We start from the raw sequence: 23870 nt of genomic DNA, 5'->3' as shown, positions 1-23870 counted from the left end.
CTGTTGGCTGCGGTGCAACTCTCAGCTTGCAACTCTTGGCCTGGCAACATAGTTTCAGTTTAATCAGAGACAACCATTATTAAATCATTCTAGCCAGACTTATCTACACTTACTGAATGGCCAAGCAACAGCAACAACCTGCATTTTTGCTTTGGGCATTTTGCTAAGAACAAATTAGTCATTATCATGTCAAAAATTTGTTAATGAGATAGAAAAAATATACACTGTAAGTGTTCCCCTAAGTTACAATCAGTTTGATGATATTCTAGTGAGGTTTTATTGATTTGCCTGTTTTAGATGAAAAGCATCCAATTTTTTCCCCCTTAATTTTCCCCTGTATTATGCTGTATTGTGTTATTATAGTAAGAAGTGCATAAGCTTTAGGATCTGATGGCCTTAAGTTCAAATTTTGGTTTGTTCTTCATTCAACAAACATGTGCTTAGTGCCTCTTAATAGACACTCTATTAAGTGTAAAGGATGTAAAATAACACAAACACTGATCCCAGCAAGTTCATAGTCTCATGGTAAAGGAGGAAGGGGTGGTGCAGAGTGCATGATGAGATGCAGAAGTTGGGCAGCACCCAGCCCGTTGGAGGGAGGCGGGGGAGAGGCTCTCTAGAGAGATGCGGCTTGACCTGACTTGTGTTGGTTGAGAAGGAAGGGGGAACAACGGAGGAAAGTGTTCCAGGCACAAGGACTACATAAGAGAACGAACGTCAGGGGTACTAAAGAACATGGCGTGTTTCGGTGTGTTGGAGAATTTGGCACATAGTTGAAACTTATAAATATTAGTCAAATAGTCAGTACAGGGCGAGGTGTGCCATGGGAAAGAAGGCTAGGGGGAAGATAAGAGCCACATCACAGAGGGCTTTATAGGTGAGTATTTTGACCTTACCCTGAAAGCTATGGGAAGCAGTCGTTTATTATTATTTTATGTCAAGAAATGACATGATCAGATTCTTCTCTGCATTCTGGAAAATGGATAGAAAGGGCCTACTTTAGAGGCATGGAGACAAGTTAAGAGGCTGTTGTAATCCAGGCGAGAATAGTGGGGTCCTGAGTTAAAACTGTAGGAGTGGGGACAGAGGGAAGGAGACAGGCTTGAAACATAAAAAGAAAGAATTGATACTTGATTTATAGAACACAGGGGGTGGTGAGGGAAAGCGCTGGAGAAATCAGGACCTCCCCAGATTTTCAGCAGCTGGTTGAATAGGTTTAGTGGCAATGATGAAGTTAGCTTCAGGCATCCTCAATGCAAGGTATAGAGGGTGTGTTTCTCTGGGTGGAGATGTTACATTGATAACCGGACCTTCAATCTGGAAGGCTGGAGTGCAATCTGAGCTGAGGATATACCCTTGGGAGTTCACAGCCTTCAGTTAACTATTGAAATTTTGGATGAGCTCATCCAGAGAGAAGGAGGTAGACCAAGCTGAGAGCCCATGAGAACCAGAATTCTTAGGGAAAGAGAGACCCTAGCTGAACATGGAGGAAGGATAACCAGACATATAAGAGGAAGTCTAGGAGAGAAGGATGTTATATATGCCAATGGGAAAAGATTTTTGTGATTTTGTGCTTTGAACAAGTTTGCAATCTCCCTGTGACTCATTTACTTTGTCAATGAAAATGGAATAATAATATCTATTGCATTGCATATTGTGAGGATTATAGTGATAATAAATCCATTCATCTGCTATAAAGCCTGTAGCATGAAAATCATCAATGAATATTTTTTCTGCTTCCAATGTTGATTGAATTATGAATAAAATTGTTGATAATAAAATCTTCCACCTAATGAGACTTATTATTTCCTTCAGTAATTTAAGCAGATCTCTTTCCTAATGACTGAATCTCCAAAATCTAGTAAACAGCTCCAGTAAGGAGTTCTGGTGTCAAAGCCAGCAGTGTCTGGTGAAGAACATTTCCAGAAATATTTTTGTTTTCTTCCTTCTGATAATACTGTGATCAATCTTGTTTAAAAACACCTGCATTTATTTCGTATTTGAATATGCAATCAATATCAAGTGTTAAACTTCCTTTACAAAATTACATTGATCATCCCAAAGAGTACAATATGTACTTGAAAAAATATGTTTTTTAAGGTTTTGAGTATTATTATTCACATCTGCTTCTGTAGGTTTCATGTGCCTCACAATTTAGTTCCTTTTATTAAAGCAACCTAATCTGGGGAAATCTGAGAAGAGATGGGAAGGCAACGTTTTCTTGCTTTTGAAATCTTACAGTTATTCGTTTGTGCGCTTTGAAGTTGAACTGAAAGACTTAGCTAGATTCCTTTGTGGAGCACACAGACAAATTTAACCTCTGGCTTTATGCAGAAATTTCAAACATTTTCATTTCTGTTTTCCTTTTCATGTAACACAAAATACTTCCCTCATTTGATCATGCTTAGTGTCTGGTCTTCAGAGCAATTTCTTAGGCTTGTTTGACATTTGGAGGCAAGGCATATTGCAAGGTAAGAGGTAGGAAAGAGTAGAAAAGAGAGATGAGACACACTAGAGTGATTAAAGATCAGGCAAATCTTTCTTTAATGCACTTACTTCTTTTTATACTCTTTCCATTTCTTCAGCAGCAACTTGGAGAAGAGTCCTGCTCACAAGTGACTGTACCAAGGTCTTGAAAGAACAATGTGTTTCATACCTGCCTTACCCTCATTTTGTGTTTATAGGAAGTCAATAAGCACAATAGTCCAATTACCAGAGGTTTGAGTGTACTCTTGACACTGTCATACATTTGTTCAAGTTGGGCTAGATGATCTCCAAGTTTCTTGTCTGTTTTAAGATTGTGTAACCTGAAGTCCTTTAGCTCCTAAACCTATGATCCATGACCTTAAAACTAATCTATCTATTTGTCTATCTATCTATGTATCTCTCTGTCTCTCTGTAGGCTTGTCACCTACTTCTCTGTTTCCTCATCTGAAAAGCTAAGATAATGATAGTACCTATTTCCGTGCAGAATTAAAGGACTTGATGCTCATAAATACATGTATCAGCTTCATGTGCCAACTTCCAAGCTTCCCATCAGTGCTGTCTGGCAGTTTCTTCCCCTAAATACAGTGTTTAGAATCTGGAGTAGAGCATATTTAGCGTAGCTTGAGACTGACATTCAGAAGAGTCAGAGGGACATCAAGGCTTAAACCTGGAAACCTGAGGAGGAGGCAGGAATGAGGGATTTGCCTGAGGCTGGGTCCACTTTTCTCAACTTGTGAGTGTCCTCTGCCTTTGAAACAGACTCTCAGTCTACTCTGGGAGTTCCACAGAGACTGAGATCACTTCTCTTCATAACACTGGAATTTATGAAAGCATCAAGCTGAGATGAGATGCAGGTATTTCAAAATCCAAAGTAGACTCTTATCACTTCCTAACCCACTAAAAGAGATTGACTACATTTAGCTAATTATTCAGGCATTTTCTTTGATGTAGAAAATCCAGAAAGATTTTAATCTTTTATTGTTTGATTTTTATTCATCATATGTATATATTTGGGAGAGTGGAAGAAAAAGGGCACCTTTCCTTTTAAGAAAGCACAAGGGTTTGTATAAAGTAAAAAGATGAAAGGTGTTAGGAAAATGATCAAGGCAGAACTAAGCACTTATTATTCTGATGCTATTGTTCAACATTTTAGTCCAGTTTCTTCTGGTTTTGCAACTTGAATCTTTCATAGGATGAGAGGGAAAATATGTTTTTTTCAATGCCTCCATTTGTAGGATGTTTCTGACTCATTTGCTGCCTGGTTTTTCGCTGTGGTAAGCGCATCACTTTGGGATTGGATGCTCCTGAAATGATGATTTTCTTGTTCACCTCAATATTAGTGTTATCTGCAGAGATGAGTAGAATTGCAAATGCCAATAAATCATGTTTGTGACAATTTCTATAGAAACCAAAGTATTCATATTGGAAGAGAGATGCTTTTGTTTGGTAGGAAGGTGGTTTCCATGAGATCCTAGTTCCTCTTCTCCCAGCTGTGTGACTTTGGGGGATAATGATGGCTGGTGTGTTTGTAAAGTTTTATAATTTACAATGTCTTCAGGTGCATTTTACCTGTGATCCTACAACTCCTTTATGGGCTAGATTATAGCTATACTCATAAGAGAGAAGAGAAAAAGTAGTCCCAGAAAAGTAAACGGATTTTTCCAAATTTATGCAGCTCCTAAGTGCCAAAGCAATGGCTCCAGATGGATTTTCTTTCCACTGCAACATGTTGCTTCCTAAAAAAGTTTGATTCAAATAATTAAACTGTGAGTCTCAATTTCTTCCCATATAAAGTGTGCATATGGACTAGATATGACATCACTAGCTCAGATCTAAAGGGGCAGCAGACAATGGTAATGAGGGATGTTGTCTAGATATAAAGGAATGATGTTAAATGTGGCAACAGGAGACATGTGTCATCTAAAGGGAGTTGTTGCTGTCAAGCTCCAGGTATTATTTTTGCAGAGGAATGCAATAAAACCAATGTTGTCAAGTTTTCTGCTTTTTAAAGAGAAGACAAAATTTTAGATGTTCAAGTGAAACCTCCCTGTGCTTGAATAACGCTGAATTGACGGAACTGTGACCCCTTTCTAAGGTCTTCATGAGGTGGGGAACACCTTCATTTCCATTAAGTCTGATGTGCTGTAAAGTCAGTATTGTTTCAGTTTAACTTTCTGGAAAAATATATTTCTTTGGTCTGGAGGATTCATTAGGTTCATTGACATTTCAATTAATGTCTAGGCCAACTCAGTAATTGATTTGGACAAATAGATAATTTCTGAAGCATGAAAGGAAATGAAATATAATGAATGATATAAAATGAAATCCATAATCTTGGAGCATTATGAAAACAGAATACTCTCTACAGAAATCTTTGCATGCAGAGATTATTACTCATGTGTTTTTTCATGCCACCCAGAGGGCAGCTGAACTTAGACAAAGAGGGATTTTTATTACATCTTATATGTATGGTCTACTCTATTGTTTTCACTCTCAGAATTGATGGCACATCCAAACAAATGTAAGTGGTAAGTTAAGTCATTAAAGAGATTTATTTTTTCATCATCATGCAATTCTGAAGTTAAACTTTGCCATTCAGACTTCTGAGGTTGATGACGTGTGAATTTGGACTTGTTGGTTATAATCATAGTGGTGATAATGCTGCTGCTGGTGTGTGTCCAAAGCATTTTGTACTAATGATATTAATAATAAAGAAGTGGCATTTGTTGAGTGTTTATTATGCATCAGGCTTCATGTTAAGGGTTTTTCTATTCATTAAATCATTTAATCCTCACAAATTCCCATGAAGTAGGCATTGATGTCTATTTTACAAATTAGAAAACTGCAACTTAAAGAGATTAAGTAGCTGGTCCAAGATTACTCTGTTACTAAGAGGCAGATTCAAACCAAGTTTTAATTAAATGTATGGGGAAGAGGTCAGGAGGTACTTCCTGAGCATCTACTATGTACCAGGTAATATTCTGGGTTCTTGTGTACAAAACGAATTCCTGCTTTACTTAGGTTATATTTTATTTTTGGAGATAGACAGTAAACCAATAAACATACACAATAATGTCCAGCAGTACTAGGTATCCTAAAGAAAAGAACTGGGTCGGAGGATAGAGGGTCTGTTTTACATGGGGTGATGAGGGAAGGTCTGTCTAAGGGGTGACATGTAACCAGAGATATTAGAATAAAGTGGAGGGATGAGCAATGGGAATTTCTAGGACAGTCCTTTTGACAGTCCCTCTATGGTATACAATTCACTACTCAGGTCTGGAATGGTATGACCCATCGGTTGGTTGTATTTAAGAGGGTTATGTAGTATCTTCCTAAGGCACGAGCAAGGACTTAGGAGGCAGACCCAGGTTAAAATTCTGGTTCTGCTCCTTTTTCCTCTGAGGTATTTAGACACCTGAAGTTTATCTTCAAGCTTTAGTTTCCTCATCTATAAAATTTGGATGATACTCCTTATCTCTTATGATAAGTGAACATTGCACACATAAGGTTCCCCTTTGCAGCCCCGGAACTACATACGTATATGCAGGAGTCGTGCAACAAATGGTAGTTATTGTAATTATTTTTATAACCTGTGTCTTACAGAGGGGCATGGAGAAGTTCCCCGTGGTGTTTTGTGGTCAATGTGTGGGAGGGAATACGGCATAGAACAGGGGTCCCCGACCCCCAGACCACCGACCGGTACCGGCCCGCGGCCTGTTAGGAACCGGGCCGCACAGCCGGAGGTGAGCGGCAGCCCAGAGAGAGAAGCTTCACCTGCCGCTCCCCATCGCTCCCCATCGCTCACATCACCGCCTGAACCATCCCCCACGCCCCCCACCCTCCGCCACTGTCCGTGGAAAAATTGTCTTCCACGAAACCGGTCCTTGGTGCCAAAAAGGCTGGGGACCGCTGGCCTAGAAAATCACCATGTACCCTCAGAACTGAATAGGGAGTATGGTCAGAATGGAATCAGATCCAGGAAATAAGCTAAGAGAGGAGCCTGGTGTGGATAAAGTGGGTTTTCACATCACAGTAGTTAAGCGCAAGAATGAGAATTCAAAAGGCGATTTGAAAGCAAGGGTGGGGGGGGGTGTTATTTATTTATTTAAATTTAATATTAAGAAGCATCCCAGAATATGCATACGGCTACAGAAGTTTACAGAGTAGCATGGAGAGGGAGAGAGAGAGAAAAAATTCCCGTCCTTTACAAAGCCCCACGGCCCTGCTTCCAAAGGCATGTGTCTTCTATTTAAAATGATGGTCCCTGGAGCCAGTGGGTTGGCCCAATGCCTGATAATCAAGAAATGGGTCTAGTCACGGTTTGCCTTCTGATACGCTGCATGGCTCTGAGCTAATCACTTCACCTCTTTGCCTTCAGACAGCAGAGGAAAGCTCGCCATACTTTGTCCATTTCAAAGGTATCCTTTTAGACAGAAAAACATTTACAGTGTCCCTCCTGTGATGTTACTTCCTGTTAAATGTGGGCGCATAATTTAGTAAAGAGGCAAACCTCTTTAAATCGCCAACATTATCTCATGGGCACTGAATTAGGTCTACAGCAGTCTGTTTTGGCAACAACCTGATCCTGGGACAGCGGTAGCAAAACAACAGTGTGGTTCAAGGGTTCTGCTTGACTCAGTAGAAACCCACAGACTTTGAAGGGTGTGTATCTGGGCTCCAGTTTTCTAACTTTGCTGTAATTTTAACTCTGTCACCTTGTCTAGGACATTTATCCCGTCTGAGCCTAAGTTTCTAGATCTATAAATAAAGACAGTTACAGCATGTAAGTTATTGGGAGGATTAAGTGAATGTAAAGTTATTAGCATTATGTCTGCCATCGCCATTTTAAAATGTCACTTTTTATTATATTTTTAAGTTCTGTTTAAGACCTGAATGCCTGGAATTGTCTGGAGGCCCAGATTTCAGGAGGCCTTGTCAAACCGGCACCAGGTTGTACAGTCGAAGGGGTCAACTGGAAATAGCCCACTGGATCTGGATCTGCTCCAGCCTGGGGAGCTGGGTCTGCGCAGAGCTGATCCTGTGTCGGGGAGCCGTAGGGACTAATCCTTGGCCTGAATCAGTGGCAGTTCCAGTGGATGTGAGGCCTCCAGAAGTGTCCCTGGATGCCGAGGTGACTACAGTACTTACTGTTTGACAGTGGCTATTGCCGGACAAGGTGCAAGCTGAGGACATAGGTTGGCTACAAAGTAACCCCTTAGTCTTTTTTTTTTTTTTTAACATCTTTATTGGAGTATAATTGCTTTACAACGGTGTGTCAGTTTCTGCTTTATAACAAAGTGAATCAGCTGTACATATGCATATATCCCCATATCTCTTCCCTCCTTAGTCTTGTTCACAGCAATTTCCGTCCCTTGCCAACGCATCTACGTTTGCTGCAGGTTGTTGTGAGGCTTCGGGGCACCCCAAAGAGTCATCTTTTTTAATCAATGGAAAGGAAGAAACGGCTTGCCTTTATTAACATCTAGGTCGGCTCTCTCAGAACAAATGGGCTGCAAATCCCAGTGGCTTCTTAGCGCTGTCTCAGATGCCTCCATCCTTCATTTCGCTATTCCCATGGTAACTCTCAGGAAGGGAGAAGAGGGGCAGCTAACCACTGAGGGGCTATTTTTAGATTTCTGGCCAAATGCTCTGACAAATCTGTTGAGGGAAAGAAAATGAGGCAAGTGTAGAAGAGGATTTCTTTTTCCAAAGACAATATCATTTAAAACTGATATTATGAAACTGGGAACAACCTTGAGGAATCATTTAACCCACTTCTACCTCTAGAAAGATCCACTTTCAAATCATATCAAAAAATTGTTCAGTAGATTATTTTTAGAAAGTTTTACTTAATAGCCTATCCTACTAGATAAACTGTATTTCCTACCTTGAATTTACCCTGGATTGAATCTCAGTTTTCAGACCAAGGGAGTTGGGAATGAGACTGAGTACGATTGCTCAAGTTGTGGAATCACACAACCCTGGGGGCATCATTCCTTTATTCTGTGCTAATAATGACAGTCTCTAGGTTTGTGCAGTGCACATCCTGTGCAACTATCTGCACTGGCCCTGCTTCACTTATTTTTAAAATATGTAAACCCCTCCCATCCTCCTTAAAAGCCTTCAGGAATTTCTCATTGCTCTTAGGTTAAAGGCCATAGACTGGCTATAAAATACAACATGATATTGATCCTACATACGTGTCCAGAATCATTCAGTATTATTATAATTCTCCTTTGTGTTTCAGCAAATACCTTCTTTCAGAGTCTCAAACATGCCATCTTCCTCCATCTCAACATCTTTACACTTACCTGTGACTTTTTTCCCCATGCGCTCTGCCTAGTTAATGTCTGTAACTCTTTCTTATCCTTTAAATCAGAGCTCAAATATCAGAAAACGCTTTTTTGACCTCTAAAACAGAAAAGGCCCTTCTGCCATAGCCTCTTCTAACAACTTGTGCATTTCCTTTGCATCACTTAACAGTTTGTAATTCTGTATTGATTTATGTAACATTTTAGTTTTTTTATTACTTTAAACTATGAGCTCCAAGTTGTTAGGAATTATATTTTTTGCTCACCATTATATATATAGTGCCTAGCATATGTTTGGCAAATTATTCTAATGACTATAAATGACTAGCAGTTATTTTAAAGGGACATAAACCCAGTTTTTCTGACAAGTCAAGCTGCCTATGTGACTTCACCGGGGCCCCTCAAAAATATAGTGTGCACCCAGATTTCCCAGAGAACTTGTTAAAGTGCAGATTCTGATTCAGTAGATCTGGGGTGAAGCTCATGATTCTGCATTTCCAACTGGTATCTAACTAGCTCTAAAACTTGGTTGCACATTGGAATTGCCAGAGGAGCTTTCAAAAACAATCACCCTGGTGATTCTGATTTAACTGGTATGTGCTTGGCCTGGGCTTTGGGGATTTTTAAAGCTCCCTAGTTTATTCTAATATCCAATACTCTTGGAGAATCACTGATTCCAGGCAAAGCTCATCCTCAACAGTAGGCAAAGGGATATTTTTTGTTACCCTTTGCACTGGACAGCATCTCACATGGCCACTTGATAAAGGTTCATGTTATTACTATTTTTTAAATGTCTGTCTCTTAGAGATACACAGACAAGTGGTACCAAGCATATGTTGTACGAGCAGAGAGAATCCTGTGTGAGAACAGAATGGTCCAATCTTAAATTTTCCCACTTCTTCACATAAGAAATGTATTTCTTATAAAATATTTCAAAAGTAAGTGTACTATTGAAAAAAGTGGAACATTTTGGTAGAAACAAATGCAGTTATAGCAGTTTTTGCAGCCAGAGGAACAATGCATAATTACTCAGATAATATCAGGAAAAAGAGAAGTTTGGTGCTCTTCCAAAAGCTGCAGCATTTACTGTGAGTTCCTTGATTCCCAGCTTGTTCATAATTGTGAATATGAAGAGGAACCAGAGGCTCTTGGGCATTGGGTTACTCTCTTTGAAGATCAATGCTTCTTAATCTAAAGCCTAGTAATAATCCTCTTTTCTTGTCATTAATTACATTGATGTTTTCCATTGATTTATTTTTGCTTGTGGTTTTAATCTTAAAAATTCCACAATGTGGAGTGTAATATCTTTGCTGTGTATAACTCAGCACAGTACTATGTTTTAAGCCCTACACTAGTTGTTTTCTTAATCTTCTCAGCAAACCTATTAGGTAGCTACCACCACTATTATCACATTTTACAGATGAGAAAACTGAGGCTAAACAACTCATTAGCTTCCCAAAGACAGAGATGGCCAGAGGCAGAGTCCAGGTATATCTGATATACCTCCCTGGGGCTCTCTCCTTTCCAATGTTATAAAATAGCAGTATATAGGCCAAATTCAGCCTTCAGATATATTGTCCAGGGGTGTCAATACATTTTTTAATGGGGTGCCACTATTTAGAATGCAGAAAATTTCCTATAAAAATCCAGATTTCAAGTTTATATTTATAGTAATTATATCTGACAACACTGAGTGACATGCCTGAAATCCTGAAACTTGCTTGAAGCTGAGTTATGTTTTTCCCTTTCAAATGACACTCTCCCTGCTTCTCACTAATGTCTCATTTACTCCTGGTCTGCTCCAGCATTTATGACACCTGCTTGGCCCCTCCAGGCCTCTGGTTTTCAACTTAGCGTCTAAACTCTACTGAGGAAAGAAAAGATTCTTACGTCTTTAATACATTTTGCCATCAGGAAAAAAAAAATGTCTGGTCTCTCAGTGAAGTGGAGACCATTGCATAGCCATTTCCATCACTTCATATCTTTCTAGGACTATCTGTGTTTGCATCTGGCAGAGTGGTCGGATTTCTTTGAGTACAAAGTGGTGAAGCTTAGTATCCTACCTTCTGGTTCTAGTATTTAGCCATCTGGAGTGGTTTCAAATCAAAGTTTTGATTTCACAGGAGTTTATAAGTTGTGTGGTTGTCTTTCAACAACTGTAGCACTGTGGAGACTCACGTATCCCTTGATCTCATGGTATATAGTTGAGTTCTGTTCAGTCTCCTTCAAATAAGGCTATAATAAAGAGGAAGAGGGTGATGTCACCCTGGTGATGTCAGGACCTAGCTGATAAGGCCCTCTCAGTGCTGGCAGGGTTTGAATGCAGTCACTGATTTCTGATGCAGCTAGAAACTTAGACAAAAAAAGATTCTCTCTTTAGGAGTCTTCACCTTGGTTTTGAGAGTTGCTTGCCTCCATTTTGAGAGTGTAAGCCTCCAATTGCTTACACTCCATTGAAGTGTACTGTTTCCGTGTTTCCTTTTTATGCCTGGCTTTGACCTGCTGCCCACCTTGATATTGGTTTCTGTGCACTCTCTCTGAGCCACTATATCTTCTGTTCCTCACGGCAGAACCTTCTCACTGCACACGGGAGCCTGTCATTCAACAGAGCTCATGCACACATTTTATGCCTCTTAAACCGCAGAACAATCCTATGATATAGATCTTGTTATTCCCAGTAAATTTTGGCTCAAAAAAGCTGTAAAATTTGGTAAGTTGATGAGTAGAAGAATTTTCAAATGGTTAAATGCTAACCTTGTCTATTCTGTTCCACGTTTTGCTTTGTGTATAAGAGGCAGCTATTGTAGTTGAATGATGTCTACAAAACATGAGAAAAATAATTCACCCATTCCTTATTTCACCACATGGCATGCCATGTGAGGCATCATCAATTTTAAGATATGCCAATTACAATGGAATATTACTCAGCCATACAAAGAAATGAAATTGAGTTATTTGTAGTGAGGTGGATGGACCTAGAGTCTGTCATACAGAGTGAAGTAAGTCAGAAAGAGAAAAACAAATACCGTATGCTAACACATATATATGGACTCTAAAAAATGAAAATGGTTCTGAAGAACCTAGGGGCAGGACAGGAATAAAGATGCAAATGTAGAGAATAGACTTAAGGACACGGGGAGGGGGAAGGGTAAGCTGGGACAAAGTGAGAGAGTGGCATTGACATATATACATTACCAAATGTAAAATAGATAGCTAGTGAGAAGCAGCCGCATAGCACAGGGAGATCAGCTCAGTGCTTTGTGACCACCTAGAGGGTGGGATAGGGAGGGTGGGAGGGAGACGCAAGAGGGAGGGGATATGGGGATATATGTATAGGTATAGCTGATTCACTTTGTTATACAGCAGCAACTAACACAACAATGTAAAGCAGTTATACCCCAATAAAGATGTTAAAAAAGAAAAAAAGATATGCCATTATCTGATATGCCACTGAGAACAGAAAAAATACTGTCAATTAAATTATGTCATTTAAATTATGTTGATTGTCATCCTTATTGCAATTACAGATGTTCTATAGTATAAAGACATGTCTTAGAATTGACAAATATGGTGCTTATTCAACTTTTATTGCAGGCCTTTAATGTGTAAGACGTTGGCTGAAATGTTAATTGTCTTAAAATAAAGAGATGTAAGAAAGCAAATGCCAAAATATTTACACTATAATGTTTTCCTTCAGCAACCATCAACTGACGTGGAATTTGACCGCGTAGTGATTTATACTACTTGCCTTCGTGTGGTACGGACAACCTTTGAAAGGTGTGAACTGGTTAGAAAGATCTTCCAAAACCATCGGGTAAAATTTGAAGAGAAAAACATAGCTCTGAATGGTGACTATGGAAAAGAATTAGATGAACGATGCCGACGGGTTTCTGAAGCTCCTTCGCTTCCTGTCGTGTTCATCGATGGCCATTATCTTGGGGTGAGTATCTGCTAAGGAAAATCTTCTTTTTTATTGAACCCAACTAGTGTTGATAGAAAGCTATAAGGCTATGACAAGGCAACTTGCATCATAGCTACCAGCATAGTAGCTATTTTTTTGAGTTCAATCCAAAGGGTTTGAAGCACTTATTTCTATCCTAAATGATGTGTTGCTACAGTGTTCACCCCTGCAGAGTCATGGTGAGATGAAATCAGCATGAAATTGTCTTTTTGAATAGAAATACATTTTTTAAATGTTTAGTTGACTTGAGTTTTGCATTGTGAAGCTTGACGTGTGGGATAAAAACTTTTTTTTTTAGTGCAGGCAAGAAAAATGGAATATATGAGATATGCATTTGTGAATTCTCCTATACCCCACTATCAAACACTCAGTTTCCTACTTAATGAAACTAAGATGACAGTCGTGAAATGAAATCAATAAGAAATGGGGCCCGGAGCCAGAATTTTATCTGCTTGTTTAAAATGATTCTTGATTTTGGTAATGTGAGAACGTGAGATACAAATGCAGGCTTACAGGGCGAGCAGAGAACTCCCAGAGCAGCAACAAAACATGACTGCTTCATTGCTCTTTGAATAGCACTGTTAGCATATTTAACCCCCACTGATCTATGAACAAGCTTCATCAGTAAGAAGCCCAAGAAAGGGGGCTTTTGAGAGTGCAGTTTGGAAAGAGAGAGAGCAAAGAGCCAAGGGACGCCAGCAGTTGAGGGGGGTGGGACTGACTACAAGGTCCCTGATCAGAGAACAAAAAGCGGCTGTCGACCACAGATGGATCCTTGCATCTTGGTTTCATTTCAAATCTGGTCTTAACCTTCAGCTTCCAGGGAAGGTTAGAAAAAGCCAGAGCAGGAAATGCTCCTGTTTGCTACAGGGAGCTTGTGTCCTGATATCCTGTCTAGAGCCATGGCTGTTAGAGGCCGCTTGTCATCTTATGGGAAGATTAATGCAGAGAAGCCATGATTCAGTAGCTATGATGTTATGCAATCTTACTTTTAACCAGAGCTGGACACAGATAGATTCTGAACTAGAAGTATTTTGATTCAAGTATTGAGCCTCTTATCTTATACTTCAACATATACCCTGAGGTCCCAGAAACCCATAACAATGGCAGTGATAATAATGACAGAATGAATGAATGAATGAATGAATAAATAAATTTTAAAAAGTACTATACTATACTCTCAGCTTATATGTGTCATCTCATCTAGTCCTCAGGCCTTAGAAATCAACTGTCTGGCCCACTGATTAAGAGGCAAGACAGCTTAGAAGTCTGGCAGCATTGTTTCAAATTCCTGCTCTGCTACTTCTGATTCTGGGAAATTTATAAATCACTCTGTGCCTGATTTCCTCATTTGTAAAATGAGAATGATAATGATAATAGAACTTTTCTTAGGCTAATTTTGAGGATTTTACTGATAAATACACTATATATAGTGTGTGTGTGTGTATATATATATATGTGTGTGTGTGTGTGTATATATATATATATATATATATATATAGACATAGCTGGGTAGTTGGCAGGACCAGGACTCAAAGTTAGGTCTGTCTGATTCCCCAAACCCTTGCACTCTGGCACATCACCTCAAGGACAGTGATCTTTACTAGTTTGTTTCCTGGTGGGTTCTTAGCACCTAGAACAGGGTTTGGCATAAAGTGCTCAAAAACATATGTTGAATGGATGTAGGAATGATGCTATATTGTCTCCTCATATTCTCTCCTAAGACATTCTTCCACAAGGAAAGAAAATCTGATAAACTCATCCACACTGCGGAGAAAATCACTGATAAGGGTTGTGGGTATTTGCATTGTAACCTGGGGAAAATTCTTCTGACAATGTAAGATATTTTTCATTGTGGAATTTTAAGTTCTGTGAAGCTACACAATTAATCTTAGTGGGCGACCGCTTACTTACACAGGTACAAGGTGGGCCCCACCTGCTACTCTGCTCTTGACCAGGCTCATCTTCTTCCTGCTTTTCAACGTAACAGGCAAAATGCCTCTCTTGCTATTTGTCTTTCAGTTTCAGGGATAGAGGGAGAGTGCAACAGAGGAGGTAGGGTACAGAGTTCTTTCTCGATTGCTTTGTCTCTGCGATCACTTTATTTACACACACAGTTGCCTAGAGGCAGAGGGATCACAGAGGTGCTACCTGCTGCTTCTGAAATTTGAAGCTAATTCCCCAAATCTGGAGAGAGGCCAGAGACAAGAGATTTTTTTCCTTTTTTTTTCTTATGAAAGGGGAATTACTTCTAAATTTATAATTCAAAATGGAGATAAACACTCCAGAACAACTTATGTAACAAATTTCCCTCCTACTACAGTGGCCCCTTTATTTAGATTTCAGTGCACAGTTGCAAATGGAGTACATTGCCAGAATTGTAGAGCCTTTTCCCTACAGTGTTTGCACATCTGAAATGGAAGGATGCCCTCTGCTGGGTTTTGGCATGTGGTGAAGCATAATTTTGAAGGAGGAAAAGACTGATGTTGGTAGTTTCCTTAACATCTGTGATGTTTTAAACAGTTACATGAAACCATTGGATTTAGTTTAAATTTAAATAAATGAGAAAAATCAAGATGTGTGAATCATCTGCACAAATACAACTGTCTTTAAGGATGGAGAGAAAGAAATAGACAAACAGAGCCAGAGAACGAAATAGACAGAGACACAAACAGAGGCATATAGAAGCAGAGTGCAGGAGACAGTGAGATGGGATGGAGAGAGGATGAGGACATTTCACAGCTCCCTAATTTTACTGCCATCACTGCCATCAGGCCCAGGGTGGGTGGTGCCAAAGGAATTCAGTTATTTTCATTGAACGGAAGCTAATAGGGCTCCTTCCACGGGCAAGAATGGAAGAATTGGCAAGGATGCTCTTTTTGCCTGATGACTGTCTTCCCCAGCCAAACTAAAAACTCAAGATGGAAACAATGGAATAGTCAAGGGAAAGAAATTACTTTAGAAAACAAATCTACACTGCCCTGGGATGCTCAGTGGTGGAGGGGGAGAGATGGGGGTAGGAGCAAGTTCAGCTTGGAACTTACTTGGGGCAAGTACCCTATTGTTTTGGCATCAGAAAAGCTTTACACAAAACGATTGTGTTCCAACAGTTCGGACATAAATAATCTTAGAAATACCCCTAGGAAATGAGTTAGAAATAGTGTCTTGATTATGGACCAACCATAAAACTCTACAGTAAGAGTTCGCAAAATCCACATTGGAACTGAGCTATAAAACGTGTAGAATGAATCCAAGCGGGGACTCCGGTGACAGAGAGAGGAATGGAAAGGCTGGTGATCTAGAGGGGTCTCTTAAATTAGCTGATATTGAGTTGTGACTGCTTAATAATTCTATATCTGTTTAGAGTACTGTTTTATTCAATTTAAGAATGAAGGAATTATTGAACATAGCTAGTAGACACACTAGAAATACAGACTCTAGGCATGTTTCTAGGGACTACTTCCAAAATTTCTCCAATCTTCCAATTACTTCCAATTTTCCCAGAAATGGGCCACCAAGGAAGCCTCTGCCACAATCTGGAGGTGGTCAGCTCCAGTAACTTGCTGTCTTTGCCATGGTCCACACCAGCAAAATGGATGACTTGTTCTCTGCCCTTCTTTCTACAAAATTCTCTTCCTAATAAAGTCTTGAGTGAGTGTATCTGATTGTGGTTACTAAATAAGTCACATGTGAAAGCAGTGAGGGAAAATGGGAAATATGCTTTTTAGGTTTCTAGTCTCTATACACTTCTATACAGTCTATAGCACAGGAAGATATTCTAGAAAGAGACTGGATAGGTTACTGAGTGATACAAACAACAGTATCTGCCAGATATGCTGTTTTCATTTATTTTGTTTTGTTTTAACCAGCTTTATTGAGGTATAATTTACATATAATAAACTGTACACATTTGAATTATACAATTTGATGAGTTTTGACAGATGTGTACAATACATTCAAAATATAGAGCATTTCCATAAGCCCCCAAATATTCCTCATGTCATTTAGCAGTTAACCCCTTCATCCAACCCCAGTCCCCTGGCAAACGTTGATCTTTCTGTCAATATAGTTTTCTATTCTTCTAATGTCTGTCTGGTTTTGATATTAGGGTAGTGATGACCTCATCAAGTGAGTTTGGAAGTACTCTACCCTCTGCAGTTTTAAGGTCTGGTTCTGTTTAATCCTTGGTGTAGAACATCATATCCATTTGACATCAGTTTTCTTTTATGTGAAGGACCTCTTACATACTACTATTGTAGTGTGGGTCTGCTGTGGATGAATTCTTTCAGTATTTTAACGTCTGAAAAGTTTTTCTTTCATTTTTATTTTTAAAAGATATTTTTGCTGGGTATAGAATTCTAGGTTGAAAGTTGGGTATTTTTCTCTCAGTACTTTAGAGATGTTGCTCCTCTACTCATTCACATTACTTCTGATAAAAAATATGACCCCCTCCCTTATCTTTGTTTCTTTTTTTGTGACATGTCTTCTCTGTCACCCCCAACCCCACTGCTTTTAAGATTTTCTCTTTAGCACCAGATTTGAGAACCTCAATTATGATATGCCTTGGCATACTTTTCTTCATGTTTCTTTTGCTAAGGGTTCATTGAGATTCTTGGTTCAGTAGGTATATAGTTTTTTATCAAATTCAAAAAACTTTCAGCCATTACTTTTAAAATATTATTTCTATCTTCCTTTCTTTCTCTTCTTTTCAGAGACTTTAATTACATGCATATCAGGCTGTTTTAAGTAGTTCCATAGCTCACTTTATTTCATTTTGGATAGTTTCTATTGCTGTGTCTCCTGGACCCCTAATCTTTTCTTATATAATATCTAACCTTCTGTTAATCCCATCTCTGTATTTTTTATCTCAGATATTGTAATTTTTATCTTTAGACATTTGATTTCTTTAAAAAGTGTATTTTCTATGTCTCTACTTAATATGTTCAATATTTCTTCTAGCTTTTTGACCATATAATAACTTTTAATCTCCTTGCCTGACACTTTCATTATCTGTGTCAGTTCTGGGTTGGTTTCAATTAACTGAAATTCTGAGTACTATTTTCCACTTCTTTGCCTTCCTGGTAATTTTTGATTGAATTCCACATACCTGGTTGGATAAAAGTATTTTTTATTGGGATATTTTTGTATTCATGTAAATATTCTTGGGCTTTTTGCTGAGATGCAGTCAAGTTACTTGGAAATCATTTGCTATTTTGGGTTTGTTATTAAGATTTTTTAGGCAGGGCCAGAATAGTGTTTAGTCCAAAGCTAATTATTCCCCAGAATGGGGACATGACCTTTTGATAACTTTACTCAATGCCCCATGAATTATAAGGTTTTCCAGTCTGGCTGATGGGAACAGGCAGTATTCCCAGCCGTTCCCCAGACACTGTCCCTTTTCATCCTTTCAGGTGGTTCTTTTGCTGGCCTTGAGTAGTTTCCTCACATGCATGTAATGATCATTACTCTGTTGAACACAAGCTGGGCCCTCTGTCTATCTCCAGAATTCTCTGTAAAGCTCTTTACTTTCTGTCCTGTGAACTCTAGCTATCTTAGTTTCCTAGGCTCTCAGGTCTATTTCCTTAACTCAGGGAATCTACCAGGTTCTGCTTTAAATTCCCCTTTCCTGTATATAGCTTGGAAAAGCTATCATGATAGTAAGCCTGGGAAACTGTAGAACTCACCTCATTTACTTCCTGCCTCTCAGAGGTCACAGTTCTTTGTTGTCTAATGTTCACTATCATGCAGACTATCCATTAAAAATCATTACTGTTTATCAAAGTGAATCATCAAGTGGTCCACTTTTAGGTGGTATAACAAAGTAAAGTGAAATTTTTCAGGCTGGGTGTGTATGGCATTTGTGAATTACATTTTTTTCTGAACAACAATGATTTATTTATAAAAAAAAAATCCCTAAACAAACCACAACAAACCCTGAAGCCTTAAAAATTAAGGGTTTTATCTTTTCTCACATAAAAAATGTACAGGAAGATGCTCCTGGGAGGGTATAAAGTTCCATGATGTCACCTAGGACCACTTTCTATTTTATAGTTCTTAGCACATGTCTTCTACCTTGAAGGTCTCCTGATGGACCTTATGGTCCTAATAGTTGCTGAAAGTATTGACATCATGCCTGCATTCCAGGCAGGATGGGAATGAGAAAGAAAAGAAAAAAGAGAAGGGCATCCTAGCTAAAGGAGTGCCCTTGTAAAGAGTTCTTCCAGAAATCTTACCCAACTTTGCATTTTATTGTTCACATTTTGTTGCAAAGTAGACTGGGAATTGTGCTCTTCCAGAGGGACACATTGATATGTTGAAAAAAACCCAGGTTTTTCTTAGAATCAAAGAGGGATCATGGATATTGGGTAGGAAGTTAGTGTCTGCCATGCTGAACAAAACTCTTTTTGAGTAGTTGACTAGAATAAGCTCCTTCATGCTGTGTGTTTTACACTAATTGTTTCCTTGCACCAGACAACTCCGTAGTATTCACTCTATTAATGAGGGCTGCAGAGATGGTGGGAGGACTAGTGGGAGGGAATCTTTGATAAATTTGGTGTTTCTTTATGGGAATGTGTTATATGAAATTATAACTATTGTCATAAACCATCAACATAAAGTTAAGTGTTTTGTTAGGTCTTGAAACTATTCTGTCTTAAACCTCTTGAAAATATTTACCATATACTTGTGAGAAGTGGTTTTTAAGTGTTGGAGTCATATGCTTCTTTGAAAACCTGTTGAAAGTTATAGACCTTCTCAGTGTACATAGACACAATCTTCTTTAAATATCAGGGCTTTCTGAGAATGTATCCCTAGATAATTAACTTTTCATTAAAAGGGGTACTTTGGAGATGGTGCCTACTGAAGTGTACCCCACTTCTTGGTTGCCTTTGAGTATTTTATCTAGTAAGCGACCCACTTCACTACAAGTAATTACCATCATATCTAATTTTGATTTTTTAACATTTAATTGTGGAATAGGTGAATTTTAGATCTTTATCTTCTCTTCCTTTTTCTTTGCAAGTCATCTTTTTGGTCATTTCCTTGATCATTAACAATTTCAACAGAGATCTGGATGAGGGAAGAATCCCCTGAGCTTTCAAATTTACCCCTTTTTCTTGGATCTTATTTGGTAATAGACACAGCACATATTCAGTCTTCAAGCCTCCTTATTCAAGATCATGAAATATTTGTTTCTGGCCTGTTCACTCTACTTCAGAAAGTATGGGATGGGGAAGTTTGAAATCTAAGCTTTAATTCAGGTTCTTGGAATTTAAATGAAGCAGTACTACTCTGTCATGTGATTGCTTTCTTGTCCTTTTTTCCTGAATATCTGAGGATAGTTTTTAATAGCAACAACAACGACAATGATAGTAAAAACTAACTTGAATGATACACTCTGCTAAGCTTTCTACATGCATTATTTCTTTGAATAATATATTAAAATAAAAATGTCACTAACACCCCTCTCATCTCTCTCACCCCAAATTTTGTTAGAGAAATTAAGAAACTGAGAGAGATTAAGAAAATCTTTAAATACCTTCAGATCATAAGCCAGGATTCAAATTTAGGAGTGTCCAACTCTAGAGCTCAAACTCTTTAAATTTGAGTCATAAAGTTCCTTAACCCTTATCTCCAATAGCTTTCAACTCCAATCTTTAGCAGCGTATTTACATCCTGAATTACTTCATCATTTAAAAACACTCCACATTCAAGATCTTGAACTTAGAAATGTCTTGCTCTGACCATAATTTTCTGTCCTTCAATCTCTTCCCTTTGTCTCTCTACTCTATTGAACTTGCTCTGTCATCATTGGTATTGTTTATACTTTCTCCCTTTCCATTTCTCTGAGCTTATAAGCACACTTTTGGTTTCACTTGTTTCCCTACCATTCTGTATTCAGGAATATAATAATATCCAGTCTGTTACCACTTGGCAGACCAGCTTTCTTAACTTTCCACATTTGTCAGTTCCTAGTCCTATGCAACTCCCTCTGTTTTTCTTCTCTTATTCCAGCACGTCAAGGGCATTATTGGAGAAAAATCTCAAAATTATAGTGAAGCAGTCTACAACAAAGTTGTATCATCAGCATTATCTAGGCCCATTATCTAATACGCCTGGTAATATCTTGTTGGCTTTCTGTTGTGGTCCACATAACCAACTGCTTTAAATGTTTTCTTATTTCCCCCAAACAGAAGTCTCATTGCCATCTCCTGTTCCCTCTTTTTCACATCCGTTATTATCTTTCACTTTGTCCAGTCTTCAAGTCTATTTATAGCTACAATCTTGTAGGGTATGTTAATTTTTTAAAACAGATATTTTACTTCAACATTAAAAAAAACACAGAAAACTTCATTATTAATTTCTTCTTCCAATTCTCTGGTTTTGATAAATGACCCCACAATTCTCCCAGTCATTCAGACTCCACATCTCAGTTTTCTTTGACTCCACGTCTTTCTCTTCCTCATATCTAGTCACTTGCCAAGATTTACATTGTATCCTATGGGATCTCAATTTTCACATTTTGGGAGCTTCTCCTAGAAAGTCGTGACAAAGCAAAGTAGAAGCAGACATCTGGATGTAAGAGTAAGCTCTTTGTCTTACTGGTATGGATGTTAGTCAAGTTATTTAATCTCTCTAAGATGAAAATAATAAAATACTGATGACTGGGTATTTTGAGAATTAAATGAGATGAAGCATAAAAACAGTGCCTGGAACATGACACACACTAAGTAATTCTTTGCTAATATTATTATGGCAAGAGCTTTAAAGAAAGCTTACATTTAAGGTCTAGAGGTGGAAAGAGATGGAGAGAATAAAGAGAATTAAGATAGGATTGGATCAATAAGTCATGAAAGGAGAAAAGGTACAGAGTCTTATTGAGTCCACCCTCACATTTTAATTGTCCAAGTAGTCTGATTCGTGGCGGCAGGATGCCGCACAGCATTTGAACTTCTGGATAGTGGTAATGTTTTTAATATGAAACGAGCATCAAAGTCATGTTTCAGATACTAGTTTCATGTGAGCTGTTACATGGGCTATTAGAGATATTTCATCACCATTCATGATAGTTTTCTATGAATATTAAACATAATTATTGAAATAGTGTTATATTTTTCAGTTTTAATACCAGCTAATTAACAATGCTATTTAAAATATACTAATAATAGCTTATAACATATGAGATTTAAAAATTATTAACAACATACTTATTTCCTCTTAAAATGAAACAGAAGACTTACATATAAGACACTATACTGTCATCATAAGACACTATACCGTCATCAATTTTTCCTTACAGTATGAAACTTTGATTTTTCCCCCCTCTCTCTTTTTAATAGTAAATCTAATTTTACCTTTATTCAACTCACAGTGAATTTCATTATATTAAAACATGAATAGGTGACATCTGATTTGCTGTTTATTTCTAGAACAAAACTAATAAATTTAGCATGTGTGCCCAACTAAGAAGTAGAGGGGGTGAAAGAGTTAATGCTTTACGTTCTTCTGTTAGCACCTCCCCTCTTATATTCTCTCAGATTAAGACCAAGTTGGGAGATTGGTGGGACAACTATTAAGATGAAGTTGCAGGAGGTCTACTTAATTATTAGGTTTTGTAAAGACAAGTGTGGTAGATAGGTGCACACAGAAGTTTCATACAGAAGCATAGAATCTTGGATTTGGGGGGAACCTTAAATGTCATCTTGTCTAATGTTCCTCTCAGTGCAAAATTCTTTCTACCATATCCCTGGGCAAAGATGAACAATCTTTGAACACACCCAGAGACAACAACCTCATGAGAGTTCAAGCCAACCTATCATATTGTAGTACTCCTGTAAATATTAGAAAGTTCTTTCTCACGTTGAGAACAAACCTGCATCTAACTTCCTTCACCCATTAGTCTTAGTTCTTCTACCTAGAGTAATTCAAATGAAAACTATTCCCTCATCCTCTTAACTAAAACTTCAGGTACAAAAATGTTGGCAAGTTTTCTCCATGGTTTCTTGAAAACTTACTCTTGTTGCATGATTATCTGAGCTTCAACATCATAATTATTCTCCTTAAGACATATTCTAGTCTTCAAGTGCAGCTCCCAAAACTAAAAGCAATCTTCTAGATTATCTCCCCGAATAGGATCTCTATCCCTCTATTAATGGAGCCTAGATTTACTTTAAGCCTCTATATCATACAATTAATTATACTGAGTCTGAGGCCAGTTAAAAGACTCGTGTAACTTTCATGTGAACTGTTTCTCAGGTAAACTCCTAATACCCTTAGTTTTTTGACGCATTTTACTAGGTCCCAAGACCTCTTTTCCATGGATGTGTGGTTACTAGGCAATAATTAATACCACAAGAAATAACATTTTTTTTCTGTGAAACATAGCCTATGATTATTTTATTTTATTTTTTTATACAGCAGTTCCCTATTAGTTATCTATTTTATACATATTAGTGTATATATGTCAATCCCAGTCTCCAAATCCATCCCACCACCACTGCCGCCCCCTCCCCCTGCTTTCCCCCCTTAGTGTCCATACGTTTGTCCTCTACATCTGTGTCTCTATTTCTGCCTTGCAAACCGAATCATCTGTACCATTTTTCTAGATTCCACATATATGCGTTAATATATGAATATGTTTTTCTCTTTCTGACTTACTTCACTCTGTATGACAGTCTCTAGGTCCATCCATGTCTCTACAAATGACCCAATTTCATTCCTTTTTATGGCTGAGTAATATTCCATTGTATATATGTACCACATCTTCTTTATCCATTCATCTGTTGATGGGCATTTAGGTTGCTTCCATGACCTGGCTATTGTAAATAGTGCTGCAATGAACATTAGGGTACATGTGTCTTTTTGAATTAGGGTTTTCTCCGGGTATATGCCCAGTAGTGGGATTGCTGGGTCATATGGTAATTCTATTTTTAGTTTTTTAAGGAATAGCTTATGATTTTTAATGACTGTCACTCTCTTTCTGTAAGCAACTCATTCTGGTGCTAGTACCATTCCTTAGATCAGGAAGCAAAGAAGTTACCAGATATCTCAAGCTTCCATCTCCAGAGAAATATGGCCATGGGACTGGAACAAACCATAGCCAAAGTTTGGGC

General features: G+C 38.3%; 1 protein-coding gene and 1 long non-coding RNA gene across 22 annotated transcripts in view; both read left to right on the top strand.

The window, feature by feature from the left end:
• GRXCR1 (glutaredoxin and cysteine rich domain containing 1) overlaps positions 1 to 23870 on the top strand; it is a 364232-nt gene that overhangs the window by 256159 nt on the left and 84203 nt on the right. For 19 of the 21 annotated variants that reach the window (XR_014244108.1, XM_082390748.1, XM_082390756.1 and 16 more), the window contains one exon: positions 12496 to 12738. Coding sequence is in view for 18 of the 21 variants with exons in the window: in XM_082390748.1 (XP_082246874.1) it covers positions 12496 to 12738 (243 nt within the window). In the remaining 3 variants the exon portion in view is untranslated. Of the gene's footprint in view, positions 1 to 12495; positions 12739 to 23870 lie in introns of those variants that run through there. The other 2 variants (XR_014244109.1, XR_014244110.1) reach the window with 2 other exon arrangements.
• Positions 12750 to 19101, top strand: LOC309628120. Its single transcript, XR_014244181.1, has 2 exons — positions 12750 to 14221; positions 14268 to 19101. It is a non-coding gene; the product is annotated as an uncharacterized lncRNA (long non-coding RNA).

The sequence above is a fragment of the Balaenoptera borealis genome (genome assembly GCF_965194805.1).
Source record: "Balaenoptera borealis genome assembly, chromosome: 4".
In the NCBI taxonomy this organism is placed as follows: domain Eukaryota; kingdom Metazoa; phylum Chordata; class Mammalia; order Artiodactyla; family Balaenopteridae; genus Balaenoptera; species Balaenoptera borealis.
Note: the sequence above shows the minus strand (reverse complement) of the source record. Positions and strands in the feature narration are given on the sequence as shown.